Source organism: Oncorhynchus clarkii, chromosome 12, assembly GCF_045791955.1.
Source record: "Oncorhynchus clarkii lewisi isolate Uvic-CL-2024 chromosome 12, UVic_Ocla_1.0, whole genome shotgun sequence".
In the NCBI taxonomy this organism is placed as follows: domain Eukaryota; kingdom Metazoa; phylum Chordata; class Actinopteri; order Salmoniformes; family Salmonidae; genus Oncorhynchus; species Oncorhynchus clarkii.
The window spans coordinates 92522706-92539594 of record NC_092158.1 but is presented as its reverse complement, the minus strand read 5'-3'; the positions used below and the strand labels follow the sequence as shown (position 1 = coordinate 92539594).

Below are 16889 nucleotides of genomic sequence, written 5' to 3'. Positions count from 1 at the left end.
ACATTGATGTTTATCGTTAGGGACATTGATGTTTATCGTTAGGGACATTGATGTTTATCGTTAGGTACATTGATGTTTATAGTTAGGTACATTGATGTTTATAGTTAGGTACATTGATGTTTATAGTTAGGTACATTGATGTTTATCGTTAGGCACATTGATGTTTAGGGACATTGATGTTTAGGGACATTGATGTTTAGGGACATTGATGTTTAGGGACATTGATGTTTAGGGACATTGATGTTTATCGTTAGGGACATTGATGTTTATCGTTAGGGACATTGATGTTTATCGTTAGGGACATTGGTGTTTATCGTTAGGGACATTGGTGTTTATCGTTAGGGACATTGGTGTTTATCGTTAGGCACATTGATGTTTAGGTACATTGATGTTTATGGTTAGGTACATTGATGTTTATCGTTAGGCACATTGATGTTTAGGGACATTGATGTTTAGGGACATTGATGTTTAGGGACATTGATGTTTATCGTTAGGGACATTGATGTTTATCGTTAGGGACATTGATGTTTAGGGACATTGATGTTTATCGTTAGGGACATTGATGTTTATCGTTAGGGACATTGATGTTTATGGTTAGGTACATTGATGTTTATCGTTAGGGACATTGATGTTTATCGTTAGGGACATTGATGTTTATCGTTAGGGACATTGATGTTTAGGGACATTGGTGTTTATCGTTAGGCACATTGATGTTTAGGTACATTGATGTTTATGGTTAGGTACATTGATGTTTATCGTTAGGGACATTGATGTTTATGGTTAGGGACATTGATGTTTATCGTTAGGGACATTGATGTTTATCGTTAGGCACATTGATGTTTAGGGACATTGGTGTTTATCGTTAGGGACATTGAGGTTTATCGTTAGGGACATTGAGGTTTATCGTTAGGGACATTGAGGTTTATCGTTAGGGACATTGAGGTTAATTGTTAGGGACATTGATGTTTAGGTACATTGATGTTGATCGTTAGGGACATTGAGGTTTATCGTTAGGGACATTGATGTTTAGGTACATTGATGTTTATCGTTAGGGACATTGAGGTTTATCGTTAGGGACATTGAGGTTTATCGTTAGGGACATTGATGTTTAGGTACATTGATGTTTATCGTTAGGGACATTGATGTTTATCGTTAGGGACATTGATGTTTATCGTTAGGCACATTGAGGTTTATCGTTAGGGACATTGAGGTTTATCGTTAGGGACATTGAGGTTTATCGTTAGGGACATTGAGGTTTATCGTTAGGGACATTGAGGTTTATCGTTAGGGACATTGAGGTTTATCGTTAGGGACATTGAGGTTTATCGTTAGGGACATTGAGGTTTATCGTTAGGGACATTGAGGTTTATCGTTAGGGACATTGATGTTTATCGTTAGGGACATTGATGTTTATCGTTAGGGACATTGATGTTTATCGTTAGGGACATTGAGGTTTATCGTTAGGGACATTTGTGCAACGATTGTGCTTTTATTCACAAATGCTCTTTTGTTAAACCATCGCCCGTTTGGCGAAGTAGGCTGTGATTCGATGATAAATTAACAGGCACCGCATTGATTATATTCAACACAGGACAAGCTAGTTACACTAGTATATCATCAACCACGTGTAGTTAACTAGTGATTATGTGAAGATTGATTGTTTTTTATAAGATAAGTTTAATGCTAGCTAGCACCTCACCTTGGCTCCTTGCTGTACTCGTGTAACAGGTAGTCAGCCTGCCACTCAGTCTCCTCGTAGAGAGCAATGTAATCGGCCAGAATAGGTGTCCAAAAATGCAGATTACCAATTGTTATGAAAACTTGAAATCAGCCCTAATTAATCGGTCGACCTCTAGTGTGTGTGTGTGTGTGTGTGTGTGTGTGTGTATACCTGCGTGCTGGGCCTCTCCTCCCAGAGACAGTGATCCGACTATAGCAGGGTACAGGATGAGGTGTGGTGAGTCCTGGGCAACGCGACACAGCAGACTACAGATACTCTGTCTGATGTAAGCCTCTGGATGGTTCAGACGAGAGAACAGCTGGGGGATGATGCCTGGAGGGGAGAGGGGTTGAATTAGCAGGAGACAGGAGAGAGAAGAGCTGGGGGGGAGAAGGGTTGAATTAGCAGGAGACAGGAGAGAGAAGAGCTGGGGGGGGAGAGAGAAGAGCTGGGGGGGAGAGGGGTTGAATTAGCAGGAGACAGGAGAGAGAACAGCTGGAGGGGGAGAGCGGTTGAATTAGCAGGAGAGAGAGCAGCTGGGTCGGGGGGAGAGGGGTTGAATTAGCAGGAGACAGGAGAAGCAGCAAAGGTCTCAACTAACTGGAGATGATCTCTCCATAATGTGTTCTAGGTCTTACACTAGAATGTCAGTTTATTAAATATTATTTCCTTTCTAGAGTCTAACAGGAGCCTTCAGAGAAATATAGAGCTCCCTCTGGGTCTGAGTGTGTTACCTCTCTAGGGGCCAGTGGGGGTCTATGTGTGTTACCCCTCCAGGGGCCAGTGGGGGTCTATGTGTGTTACCTCTCTAGAGGCCAGTGGGGGTCTGTGTGCTACCTCTCTAGGGGCCAGTGGGGGTCTGTGTGCTACCTCTCTAGGGGCCAGTGGGGGTCAGTGTGTTACCTCTCTAGGGGCCAGTGGGGGTCAGTGTGTTACCTCTCTAGGGGCCAGTGGGGGTCAGTGTGTTACCTCTCCAGGGGCCAGTGGGGGCCTGTGTGCTACCTCTCTAGGGGCCAGTGGGGGTCAGTGTGTTACCTCTCTAGGGGCCAGTGGGGGTCAGTGTGTGTTACCTCTCTAGGGGCCAGTGGGGGTCTGTGTGTTACCTCTAGGGGCCAGTGGGGGTCAGTGTGTTTTACCACTCCAGGGGCCAGTGGGGGTGTGTGTGTTACCCCTCCAGGGGCCAGTGGGGGTGTGTGTGTTACTACTCCAGGGGCCAGTGGGGGTCTGTGTGCTACCTCTCTAGGGGCCAGTGGGGGTCTGTGTGCTACCTCTCTAGGGGCCAGTGGGGGTCTGTGTGCTACCTCTCCAGGGGCCAGTGGGGGTCAGTGCGTTTTACCTCTCCAGGGGCCAGTGGGGGTCAGTGCGTTTTACCTCTCCAGGGGCCAGTGGGGGTCAGTGCGTTTTACCTCTCCAGGGGCCAGTGGGGGTCAGTGCGTTTTACCTCTCCAGGGGCCAGTGGGGGTCAGTGCGCTACCTCTCCAGGGGCCAGTGGGGGTCTGTGCGCTACCTCTCCAGGGGCCAGTGGGGGTCTGTGCGCTACCTCTCCAGGGGCCAGTGGGGGTCTGTGTGCTACCTCTCCAGGGGCCAGTGGGGGTCAGTGTGCTACCTCTCCAGGGGCCAGTGGGGGTCAGTGTGTTACCTCTCTAGGGGCCAGTGGGGGTCAATGTGTTACCTCTCTAGGGGCCAGTGGGGGTCAATGTGTTACCTCTCTAGGGGCCAGTGGGGGTCAATGTGTTACCTCTCTAGGGGCCAGTGGGGGTCAGTGGGTTACCTCTCTAGGGGCCAGTGGGGGTCAGTGTGTTACCTCTCTAGGGGCCAGTGGGGGTCTGTGTGTTACCTCTCCAGGGGGCGGTGGGGGTTGAGGCGAGCCCAAGCTCAAGCCCCTCCCTCAGCTCCCCGGCGTGCTTCACCAGCAGCCGTAGCAACCGCAGCGTCGCCATGACGATGATATCGTCGTTACTCTGCTTGCTGTTCTGATTGGTCAGCAGCAGCTTGGGGTCATCCTCATCGATGGAAACCTGAAGGAGGAAGAGGAGAGACATGGAGGGATGAAGAGGAGAGACATGGAGGGATGAAGAGGAGAGACATGGAGGGATGGAGGAAGAGATGGGTGGATGGGAGAGATACAGGGAAAGGGACAAGGCTATAAGAGAAGGCATCTTCCTACAACATCCCAAACTTCCACAAGTTCTAGATGAATAGAAACAGTCAAGTGAATAGCAATACCGGGAAACATCAATTCTACTTTAACATTCATCTTGTAGACAGAACTCGTAGGGCTCCCAGACAGATTAACTGGCCAGAACTCGTAGGGCTCCCAGACAGATTAACTGGCCAGAACTCGTAGGGCTCCCAGACAGATTAACTGGCCAGAACTCGTAGGGCTCCCAGACAGATTAACTGGCCAGAACTCGTAGGCTCCCAGACAGATTAACTGGCCAGAACTCGTAGGCTCCCAGACAGATTAACTGGCCAGAACTCGTAGGCTCCCAGACAGATTAACTGGCCAGAACTCGTAGGGCTCCCAGACAGATTAACTGGCCAGAACTCGTAGGGCTCCCAGACAGATTAACTGGCCAGAACCCGTAGGGCTCCCAGACAGATTAACTGGCCAGAACTCGTAGGGCTCCCAGACAGATTAACTGGCCAGAACTCGTAGGGCTCCCAGACAGATTAACTGGCCAGAACTCGTAGGGCTCCCAGACAGATTAACTGGCCAGAACTCGTAGGGCTCCCAGACAGATTAACTGGCCAGAACTCGTAGGCTCCCAGACAGATTAACTGGCCAGAACTCGTAGGCTCCCAGACAGAGATGGCGCCGACAGAGATGGCCGCCTCGCTTCGCGTTCCTAGGAAACTATGCAGTTTTTTGTTTTTTTACGTGTTATTTCTTACATTAGTACCCCAGGTCATCTTAGGTTTCATTACATACAGTCGAGAAGAACTACTGAATATAAGATCAGCATCAACTCACCATCAGTACGACCAAGAATATGTTTTTCGCGACGCGGATCCTGTGTTCTGCCTTACAAACAGGACAACGGAGTGGATCCTATGCAGCGACCCAAAAAAACGACTCCGAAAGAGAGGGAAACGAGGCGGTCTACTGGTCAGACTCCGGAGACGGGCACAGCGCGCACCACTCCCTAGCATTCTTCTTGCCAATGTCCAGTCTCTTGACAACAAGGTTGATGAAATCCGAGCAAGGGTAGCATTCCAGAGGGACATCAGAGACTGTAACGTTCTTTGCTTCACGGAAACGTGGCTTACTGGAGAGACGCAATCCGAAGCGGTGCAGCCAACAGGTTTCTCCACGCATCGCGCAGACAGGAAAAAACATCTTTCTGGTAAAAAGAGGGGCGGGGGCGTATGCCTTATGACTAACGTGACATGGTGCGATGAAAGAAACATACAGGAACTCAAATCCTTCTGTTCACCTGATTTAGAATTCCTCACAATCAAATGTAGACCGCATTATCTACCAAGAGAATTCTCTTCGATTATAATCACAGCCGTATATATCCCCCCCCAAGCAGACACATCGATGGCTCTGAACGAACTTTATTTAACTCTCTGCAAACTGGAAACAATTTATCCGGAGGCTGCATTCATTGTAGCTGGGGATTTTAACAAGGCTAATCTGAAAACAAGACTCCCCAAATTTTATCAGCATATCGATTGCGCAACCAGGGGAGGAAAGACCTTGGACCATTGTTACTCTAACTTCCGCGACGCATATAAGGCCCTGCCCCGCCCCCCTTTCGGAAAAGCTGACCACGACTCCATTTTGTTGATCCCTGCCTACAGACAGAAACTAAAACAAGAGGCTCCCACGCTGAGGTCTGTCCAACGCTGGTCCGACCAAGCTGACTCCACACTCCAAGACTGCTTCCATCACGTGGACTGGGAGATGTTTCGTATTGCGTCAGATAACAACATTGACGAATACGCTGATTCGGTGTGCGAGTTCATTAGAACGTGCGTTGAAGATGTCGTTCCCATAGCAACGATTAAAACATTCCCTAACCAGAAACCGTGGATTGATGGCAGCATTCGTGTGAAACTGAAAGCGCGAACCACTGCTTTTAATCAGGGCAAGGTGTCTGGTAACATGACCGAATACAAACAGTGCAGCTATTCCCTCCGCAAGGCTATCAAACAAGCTAAGCGCCAGTACAGAGACAAAGTAGAATCTCAATTCAACGGCTCAGACACAAGAGGCATGTGGCAGGGTCTACAGTCAATCACGGACTACAGGAAGAAACCCAGCCCAGTCACGGACCAGGATGTCTTGCTCCCAGGCAGACTAAATAACTTTTTTGCCCGCTTTGAGGACAATACAGTGCCACTGACACGGCCTGCAACGAAAACATGCGGTCTCTCCTTCACTGCAGCCGAGGTGAGTAAGACATTTAAACGTGTTAACCCTCGCAAGGCTGCAGGCCCAGATGGCATCCCCAGCCGCGCCCTCAGAGCATGCGCAGACCAGCTGGCCGGTGTGTTTACGGACATATTCAATCAATCCCTATACCAGTCTGCTGTTCCCACATGCTTCAAGAGGGCCACCATTGTTCCTGTTCCCAAGAAAGCTAAGGTAACTGAGCTAAATGACTACCGCCCCGTAGCACTCACATCCGTCATCATGAAGTGCTTTGAGAGACTAGTCAAGGACCATATCACCTCCACCCTACCTGACACCCTAGACCCACTCCAATTTGCTTACCGCCCAAATAGGTCCACAGACGATGCAATCTCAACCACACTGCACACTGCCCTAACCCATCTGGACAAGAGGAATACCTATGTGAGAATGCTGTTCATCGACTACAGCTCGGCATTCAACACCATAGTACCCTCCAAGCTCGTCATCAAGCTCGAGACCCTGGGTCTCGACCCCGCCCTGTGCAACTGGGTACTGGACTTCCTGACGGGCCGCCCCCAGGTGGTGAGGGTAGGCAACAACATCTCCTCCCCGCTGATCCTCAACACTGGGGCCCCACAAGGTTGCGTTCTGAGCCCTCTCCTGTACTCCCTGTTCACCCACGACTGCGTGGCCACGCACGCCTCCAACTCAATCATTAAGTTTGCGGACGACACAACAGTGGTAGGCTTGATTACCAACAACGATGAGACGGCCTACAGGGAGGAGGTGAGGGCCCTCGGAGTGTGGTGTCAGGAAAACAACCTCACACTCAACGTCAACAAAACTAAGGAGATGATTGTGGACTTCAGGAAACAGCAGAGGGAACACCCCCCTATCCACATCGATGGAACAGTAGTGGAGAGGGTAGCAAGTTTTAAGTTCCTTGGCATACACATCACAGACAAACTGAATTGGTCCACTCACACAGACAGCATCGTGAAGAAGGCGCAGCAGCGCCTCTTCAACCTCAGGAGGCTGAAGAAATTCGGCTTGTCACCAAAAGCACTCACAAACTTCTACAGATGCACAATCGAGAGCATCCTGGCGGGCTGTATCACCGCCTGGTATGGCAACTGCACCGCCCTCAACCGTAAGGCTCTCCAGAGGGTAGTGAGGTCTGCACAACGCATCACCGGGGGCAAACTACCTGCCCTCCAGGACACCTACACCACCCGATGTCACAGGAAGGCCATAAAGATCATCAAGGACATCAACCACCCGAGCCACTGCCTGTTCACCCCGCTATCATCCAGAAGGCGAGGTCAGTACAGGTGCATCAAAGCTGGGACCGAGAGACTGAAAAACAGCTTCTACCTCAAGGCCATCAGACTGTTAAACAGCCACCACTAACACTGAGTGGCTGCTGCCAACACACTGACACTGACTCAACTCCAGCCACTTTAATAATGGGAATTGATGGGAAATGATGTAAATATATCACTAGCCACTTTAAACAATGCTACCTTATATAAATGTTACTTACCCTACATTATTCATCTCATACGCATACGTATATACTGTACTCTATATCATCGACGGTATCCTTATGTAATACATGTATCACTAGCCACTTTATACTATACTATGCCACTTTGTTTACATACTCATCTCATTTGTACATACTGTACCCGATACCATCTACTGTATCTTGCCTATGCTGCTCTGTACCATCACTCATTCATATATCCTTATGTACATATTCTTTATCCCCTTACACTGTGTACAAGACAGTAGTTTTGGAATTGTTAGTTAGATTACTTGTTATTACTGCATTGTCGGAACTAGAAGCACAAGCATTTCGCTACACTCGCATTAACATCTGCTAACCATGTGTATGTGACAAATAAAATTTGATTTGATTTGATTTGAGATTAACTGGCCAGAACTCGTAGGCTCCCAGACAGATTAACTGGCCAGAACCCGTAGGCTCCCAGACAGATTAACTGGCCAGAACTCGTAGGCTCCCAGACAGATTAACTGGCCAGAACTCGTAGGCTCCCAGACAGATTAACTGGCCAGAACTCGTAGGCTCCCAGACAGATTAACTGGCCAGAACTCGTAGGGCTCCCAGACACATTAACTGGCCAGAACTCGTAGGGCTCCCAGACACATTAACTGGCCAGAACTCGCAGGGCTCCCAGACACATTAACTGGCCAGAACCCGTAGGGCTCCCAGACACATTAACTGGCCAGAACCCGTAGGGCTCCCAGACACATTAACTGGCCAGAACCCGTAGGGCTCCCAGACACATTAACTGGCCAGAACCCGTAGGGCTCCCAGACACATTAACTGGCCAGAACTCGTAGGGCTCCCAGACACATTAACTGGCCAGAACCCGTAGGGCTCCCAGACACAAATTAAGCTTCATCCTGGACTAAAAAGAACACCCAATGGAAAATTCCCATGGAGAAAGTCCCTGACTAACCAGCCCCAGTACCCCCTGCCAGTCCCAGTCCCGCCTGCCAGTACCCCCTGCCAGTCCCCCCTGCTAGTCCCAGTACCCCCTGCCAGTCCCAGTCCCCCCTGCCAGTCCCAGTCCCCCCCTGCCAGTCCCAGTCCCCCCCTGCCAGTACCAGTCTCCCCTGCCAGTACCAGTCTCCCCTGCCAGTACCAGTCTCCCCTGCCAGTACCAGTCTCCCCTGCCAGTACCAGTCTCCCCTGCCAGTACCAGTCTCCCCTGCCAGTCCCAGTCCCCCCTGCCAGTCCCAGTCCCCCCTGCCAGTCCCAGTCCCCCCTGGAGAGAGAGTGAGTTCCACCCACCTGTCCAGCGTTGAGTTTGAGGAAGGTGAAGTAGGCACCGCAGGAGACCCTGTAGAGACTGAAGATCCTGTCCACCACCCTCCTCCAGACCCGGATCAGACCCTCCATCACCCCACTACCCCCACCCTGGACCCCCTCCACCTCCCCCTGCTCCTCCAGCCAGGGACAGGCAGACAGCAGCTGTCTCCAGATCACATCCACCATGTCATCCTCCTCCTCCTGCTGCAGGGCCATGTCCTCATCCTGGAGGGAGAGAGGGGGGGTGGGGGAGAGAGAAGGGGGGGGAGAGAGAGAAGGGGGGGGAGAGAGAGAAGGGGGGGGGAGAGAGAGAAGGGGGGGGAGAGAGAGAAGGGGGGGGAGAGAGAGAAGGGGGGGAGAGAGAGAAGGGGGGTGGGGGAGAGAGAGAAGGGGGGTGGGGGAGAGAGAGAAGGGGGGTGGGGGAGAGAGAGAAGGGGGGTGGGGGAGAGAGAGAAGGGGGGTGGGGGAGAGAGAGAGAGAGTTATGAGCAGGCAAATTGGAGATGTAGCACACGCCGAATTGGGGTTCTACCCCCCCCTCCCCCGCATATTCGTACCCGCGCTGTTTGTGAGTCTGATCGTAATTCTAGAATTGTACCAAGTCTATACAGGGTTGGAATACTTTCCTGACAACATTCCATTCGACCTGGTAAACGTCACTAACATGTAAACAGAAGGAACACCAACAGCCTTTATTCTTGGAGGGGTTTGTCTGAACGCTGTTCGCTGGTTCTCTCCCCTATTCGCTGGTTCAGACTTTGTAAAGGTGCTGATTGGATTTCTTTACAGCACATACATCATTTCAGATTTTCAAAACTGATAAAAATCAAAAAAATCGAGGCATTTTAGAAGCATTGCCTCCATAGCCAATACCTGACACTCATTCATTCTTCATCGCTCAGTCTTCTAAACTCCCCGCTCCAGTTAACGCCAAGATGGTTATCTTTATTTTTCATTATACTTTTTGTGACGAGGATCATAATTACAGTTACAGTCTATCGGGTTGGGTGATCCTCGAGAATAAAAGAGGTAGAGAGACTGTCAGGAATCAAGACTAGAGAGACTAAAAGGAGGTAGAGACAGTCAGGAATCAAGACTAGAGAGACTAAAAGAGGTAGAGACAGTCAGGAATCAAGACTAGAGAGACTAAAAGGAGGTAGAGACAGTCAGGAATCAAGGAAAGACTATAGAGAGACTAAAAGGAGGTAGAGACAGTCAGGAATCAAGACTATAGAGACTAAAAGGAGGTAGAGACAGTCAGGAATCAAGACTAGAGAGACTAAAAGGAGGTAGAGACAGTCAGGAATCAAGACTAGAGAGACTAAAAGAGGTAGAGACAGTCAGGAATCAAGGAAAGACTATAGAGAGACTAAAAGGAGGTAGAGACAGTCAGGAATCAAGACTATAGAGACTAAAAGAGGTAGAGACAGTCAGGAATCAAGACTATAGAGTCTAAAAGAGGTAGAGACAGTCAGGAATCAAGACTATAGAGACTAAAAGAGGTAGAGACAGTCAGGAATCAAGACTAGAGAGTCTAAAAGAGGTAGAGACAGTCAGGAATCAAGACTAGAGAGACTAAAAGGAGGTAGAGACAGTCAGGAATCAAGGAAAGACTATAGAGAGACTAAAAGGAGGTAGAGACAGTCAGGAATCAAGACTATAGAGACTAAAAGAGGTAGAGACAGTCAGGAATCAAGACTATAGAGACTAAAAGGAGGTAGAGACAGTCAGGAATCAAGACTAGAGAGACTAAAAGGAGGTAGAGACAGTCAGGAATCAAGACTAGAGAGACTAAAAGAGGTAGAGACAGTCAGGAATCAAGGAAAGACTATAGAGAGACTAAAAGGAGGTAGAGACAGTCAGGAATCAAGACTATAGAGACTAAAAGAGGTAGAGACAGTCAGGAATCAAGACTATAGAGTCTAAAAGAGGTAGAGACAGTCAGGAATCAAGACTATAGAGACTAAAAGAGGTAGAGACAGTCAGGAATCAAGACTAGAGAGACTAAAAGAGGTAGAGACAGTCAGGAATCAAGGAAAGACTACAGAGAGACTAAAAGGAGGTAGAGACAGTCAGGAATCAAGACTATAGAGTCTAAAAGAGGTAGAGACAGTCAGGAATCAAGACTATAGAGTCTAAAAGAGGTAGAGACAGTCAGGAATCAAGACTAGAGAGACTAAGAGGTAGAGAGATGCATGGAAAAAGACAGACACATACCAAGCCCCTGAGTTATTCAGTTCCATGTAGACTCAGTTCTAAACTTCCATCTGTTCAGAACACTGGGAGAAAGTACGAGATGTGTACATACTAAAACAATAGTTACTAATTCATTCCTCATGAGCACACACACACACACACACACACACCTGTATTCCAGCAGGTCGACACATGGCCTGACCCAGGATGCTGAAGATGTTCTCCTTGTCCTCCTCGCTGGTGCATTCTGGGAGAAGCTCCTCGATCTCCTTCTTCTCTCCCGGGAGCAGGGGCACACCTTCACCTTGACTGGAGGGATGGAGGGAGGAGATGAGAGAGAGATGGGAGGAGTAAGGAACGGACGGACGTAGGGGAGGAGAGGTGAAAGGAGAGGGAGATGGGAGGAGAGGTGAAAGGAGAGGGAGATGGGAGGAGAGAGAGGAGAGGGAGATGGGAGGAGAGAGAGGAGAGGGAGATGGGAGGAGAGAGAGGAGAAAGGAAGGGACGGACGTAGGGGAGGAGAGGTGAAAGGAGAGGGAGATGGGAGGAGAGAGAGGAGAAAGGAGAGGGAGATGGGAGGAGAGAGAGGAGAGGGAGATGGGAGAGAGAGGAGAAAGGAAGGGACGGACGTAGGGGAGGAGAGGTGAAAGGAGAGGGAGATGGGAGGAGAGAGAGGAGAAAGGAGAGGGAGATGGGAGGAGAGAGAGGAGAGGGAGATGGGAGGAGAGAGAGGAGAAAGGAGAGGGAGATGGGAGGAGAGAGAGGAGAGGGAGATGGGAGGAGAGAGAGGAGAAAGGAAGGGACGGACGTAGGGGAGGAGAGGTGAAAGGAGAGGGAGATGGGAGGAGAGAGAGGAGAAAGGAGAGGGAGATGGGAGGAGAGAGGAGAAAGGAAGGGACGGACGTAGGGGAGGAGAGGAGAAAGGAGAGGGAGATGGGAGGAGAGGGAGATGGGAGGAGAGAGGAGAAAGGAGAGGGAGACGGAGGAGAGAGAGGAGAAAGGAGATGGGAGGAGAGAGAGGAGAAAGGAAGGGACGGACGTAGGGGAGGAGAGGAGAAAGGAGAGGGAGATGGAGGAGAGAGGAGAAAGGAGAGGGAGATGGAGGAGAGAGGAGAAAGAGGAATGTCAACATTGCATAAGAATTTTAAAAATAATGTTTAAATCAGCAACGGCTTAATACCACAGAAAGCATCACGTCATGTTATCAGCTTCTACCACAGAACGCATCACGTCATGTTATCAGCTTCTACCACAGAACGCATCACGTCATGTTATCAGCTTCTACCACAGAACGCATCACGTCATGTTATCAGCTTCTACCACAGAACGCATCACGTCATGTTATCAGCTTCTACCACAGAACGCATCACGTCATGTTATCAGCTTCTAGCACAGAACGCATCACGTCATGTTATCAGCTTCTACCACAGAAAGCACCACGTCATGTTATCAGCTTCTACCACAGAACGCATCACGTCATGTTATCAGCTTCTACCACAGAACGCACCACGACATGTTATCAGCTTCTACCACAGAACGCATCACGTCATGTTATCAGCTTCTACCACAGAACGCATCACGTCATGTTATCAGCTTCTACCACAGAACGCATCACGTCATGTTATCAGCTTCTACCACAGAACGCATCACGTCATGTTATCAGCTTCTACCACAGATCGCACCACGTCATGTTATCAGCTTCTACCACAGAACGCATCACGTCATGTTATCAGCTTCTAGCACAGAACGCATCACGTCATGTTATCAGCTTCTAGCACAGAACGCATCACGTCATGTTATCAGCTTCTAGCAGAGAACGCATCACGTCATGTTATCAGCTTCTACCACAGAACGCACCACGTCATGTTATCAGCTTCTACCACAGAACGCATCACGTCATGTTATCAGCTTCTAGCACAGAACGCATCACGTCATGTTATCAGCTTCTAGCACAGAACGCATCACGTCATGTTATCAGCTTCTACCACAGAACGCACCACGTCATGTTATCAGCTTCTACCACAGAACGCATCACGTCATGTTATCAGCTTCTACCACAGAACGCACCACGTCATGTTATCAGCTTCTACCACAGAACGCATCACGTCATGTTATCAGCTTCTACCACAGGACGCATCACGTCATGTTATCAGCTTCTACCACAGAACACATCACGTCATGTTATCAGCTTCTACCACAGAACGCATCACGTCATGTTATCAGCTTCTACCACAGAACGCACCAAGTCTGTATTCATGTTATCAGCTTCTACCACAGAATGCACCACGTCATGTTATCAGCTTCTACCACAGAACGCACCACGTCATGTTATCAGCTTCTACCACAGAACGCATCACGTCATGTTATCAGCTTCTACCACAGAACGCATCACGTCATGTTATCAGCTTCTACCACAGAACGCATCACGTCATGTTATCAGCTTCTACCACAGAACGCATCACGTCATGTTATCAGCTTCTACCACAGAACGCACCACGTCATGTTATCAGCTTCTACCACAGAACGCACCAAGTCTGTATTCATGTTATCAGCTTCTACCACAGAACGCACCACGTCATGTTATCAGCTTCTACCACAGAACGCATCACGTCATGTTATCAGCTTCTACCACAGAACGCATCACGTCATGTTATCAGCTTCTACCACAGAACGCACCACGTCATGTTATCAGCTTCTACCACAGAACGCATCACGTCATGTTATCAGATTCTACCACAGAACGCACCACGTCATGTTATCAGCTTCTACCACAGAACGCATCACGTCATGTTATCAGCTTCTACCACAGAACGCACCACGTCATGTTATCAGCTTCTACCACAGAACGCACCACGTCATGTTATCAGCTTCTACCACAGAACGCATCACGTCATGTTATCAGCTTCTACCACAGAACGTATCACGTCATGTTATCAGCTTCTACCATAGAACGCATCACGTCATATTATCAGCTTCTACCATAGAACGCATCACGTCATATTATCAGCTTCTACCACAGAACGCACCACGTCATGTTATCAGCTTCTACCACAGAACGCATCACGTCATGTTATCAGCTTCTACCACAGAACGCACCACGTCATGTTATCAGCTTCTACCACAGAACGCACCACGTCATGTTATCAGCTTCTACCACAGAACGCACCACGTCATGTTATCAGCTTCTACCACAGAACGCATCACGTCTGTATTGATGTTGTTATCAGCTTCTACCACAGAACGCATCACGTCATGTTATCAGCTTCTACCACAGAACGCACCACGTCATGTTATCAGCTTCTACCACAGAACGCATCACGTCATGTTATCAGCTTCTACCACAGAACGCACCACGTCATGTTATCAGCTTCTACCACAGAACGCATCACGTCATGTTATCAGATTCTACCACAGAACGCACCACGTCATGTTATCAGCTTCTACCACAGAACGCATCACGTCATGTTATCAGATTCTACCACAGAACGCATCACGTCATGTTATCAGCTTCTACCACAGAACGCACCACGTCATGTTATCTGCTTCTACCACATGTGTGTTTCATGATAACCTGCTGGGTGACAACAACTGTCAGAATATGTACCTGGCGTTGTCGACCACCTTCCGTCCCCAACGATAGGCCCAGCTGGCGAGAGCCGCCCAGGACTTGGCCACCTCCGGAGCCTGACTGGTAGACAACTGGTAGAGCTGCCCCAGGACCAAGTCTGGTTCTCCTACACCCACACTCACTATGGAGGCAGAGAGAGAGGGGTTAGGGTGTAGGGGTTAGGGTACAGACTGGTAGAGCTGCCCCAGGACCAAGTCTGGTTCTCCTACACCCACACTCACTATGGAGGCAGAGAGAGAGGGGTTAGGGTGTAGGGGTTAGGGTACAGACTGGAGGAAGAGAGGGGTTAGGGAGGGGGGGTGTCCTACCTGTGGTCTCAGCTGTGATTCGGGGCATGCCCTGGTCCTCTAGGGGTAGCTCCAGCAGGGCTGTGATGTTCCGGCTGATGGGGGGCAAGGCGGCGACCCCTGGGGTCATGACCCCTGACCTCTTCACCACCTGTTTGAGCTGAGGGGTCATGTCTTTCCAGTCCGCCAGCAGCCACTTACCTACAGACACAGAGACAAACGGTTGGAACAGTGTTTTCTAAAACGCCAGACATCCATTACCCAGCATGCACAGGGAGACTGGTACCAACCCTGGTACGCCTTGCATCTCAAATAGCACTCTATTCCCCCCCCCCCCCCCCAATAAGAGCACCTACGTAGGGAATAGGGGGCCATTTGTGACACAGTGGAACCACTACTTACACAGAGTGAGGACGGAGCGACAGGCGGCTCTCTCACACTTCCCTGAGCGACAGAAAGACAGAGCACAGGAACTCAACATCTCCATGGCTGCCAGGGACTGACCTGGAGGGGAGACGGGGAGAGGGAAGGAGAGGAGGGGAGAGAGGTGGAGGCATGAGAGAGAGTTGAGGGAGGAATAAGTGGATAAAGAGAAAGACGAGTGAGCCAAAACACACACACACACACTCACACTCACACACACAAAGACACACACACACAAAGACACACACACACACACACACACACACACACACGCACACGCACACACACACGCACACACACACGCACACACACACGCACACACACACGCACACACACTCACCCGCGGTGCAGAGAACTTTAGCCTTCTCGATCTGTAGTTCAGGTCCCCACTTCTCCCCCACAGCACCCGCTAGTGACAGACGCCTGAACGCACGGCTCAACCCCTCCTCCGCCCCCTCCTCCTCCTCCTCGCTGCACTGGCCCAGCAGACGCGTTGCCAGGGCGATGTTCCCCTGTTTCCGGGCGAACTTGACGGCCGTCAGACATAGTTCCATCAGGTGGCCATCCAGCGGAGCAGAGGAGCCTGGGTAATGGAACACAGGAAGAGGGAGAGGGTTAACGTGAGTCACATGACAAAGACACAGCGATGGGGACAACACACACAGGGACACACACACACAGGGACACACACACACAGGGACACACACACACAGGGACGCGGTCTACCTTTCAGCCTGAGCAGTAGCTGTCTCTGGTAGATGGTGTATCTCAGTGCGTGGAGCCACGGCTGGACGTCCTGTTGTTTACAGGTGCTGAGAGCTTCACTGTACAGAGGGATCAGACAGTCCTGGAGAGGAGGAGAGGGTTAGGGGGGTGTACACACACAGCAGTATGTAGACACCCCTTCAAATTAGTGAATTTGGCTATTTCAGCCACGCACGTTGCTGACAGGTGTATAAAACCGAGCAATCTCCATAGACAAACATTGACAGTAGAATGGCCTTACTGAAGAGTTCAGTGACTTTCAACATGGCACCGTCATAGGATGCCACCTTTCCAACAAGTCAGTTGGTCAAATTTCTGCCCCGCTAGAGCTGCCCCGGTCAACTGTAAGTGCTGTTATTGTGAAGTGGAAACCTCTAGGAGCAACAACGGCCCAGCCGCGAAGTGGTAGGCCACACAAGCTCACAGAACAGGACAGCAGAGTGCTGAAGCGCGTAGCTCTTAAGAATCGTCAGTCCTCGGTTGCAACACTCACTACTTCAACTGCCTTCTGGAAGCAACATCGGCACAAGAACTGTTCGTCGGGAGCTTCATGAAATGGGTTTCCATGGCCGAGCAGCCGCACACAAGCCTCAGATCACTGTGCTCAATGTGAAGCTTCATGAAATGGGTTTCCATGGCCGAGCAGCCACATACAAGCCTCAGATCACT

General features: G+C 49.8%; 2 protein-coding genes across 2 annotated transcripts in view; one reads left to right on the top strand and one right to left on the bottom strand.

Moving 5' to 3' along the window:
* LOC139421666 (myosin-11-like) overlaps positions 1–16889 on the top strand; it is a 195888-nt gene that overhangs the window by 102677 nt on the left and 76322 nt on the right. The gene's annotated exons all lie outside the window — the stretch shown is intronic.
* The window catches only part of LOC139421789 (serine/threonine-protein kinase SMG1-like), a 109298-nt gene that overhangs the window by 41014 nt on the left and 51395 nt on the right, over positions 1–16889 (bottom strand). The window contains exons 28-36 of the mRNA XM_071172909.1: positions 16182–16302; positions 15796–16038; positions 15435–15536; positions 15054–15233; positions 14722–14866; positions 11288–11426; positions 8905–9147; positions 3558–3738; positions 1892–2053 (exon numbers count right to left, since the gene is read on the bottom strand). Of these exons, the coding sequence (XP_071029010.1) occupies positions 1892–2053; positions 3558–3738; positions 8905–9147; positions 11288–11426; positions 14722–14866; positions 15054–15233; positions 15435–15536; positions 15796–16038; positions 16182–16302 (1516 nt within the window). The remainder of the gene's footprint in view (positions 1–1891; positions 2054–3557; positions 3739–8904; positions 9148–11287; positions 11427–14721; positions 14867–15053; positions 15234–15434; positions 15537–15795; positions 16039–16181; positions 16303–16889) is intronic.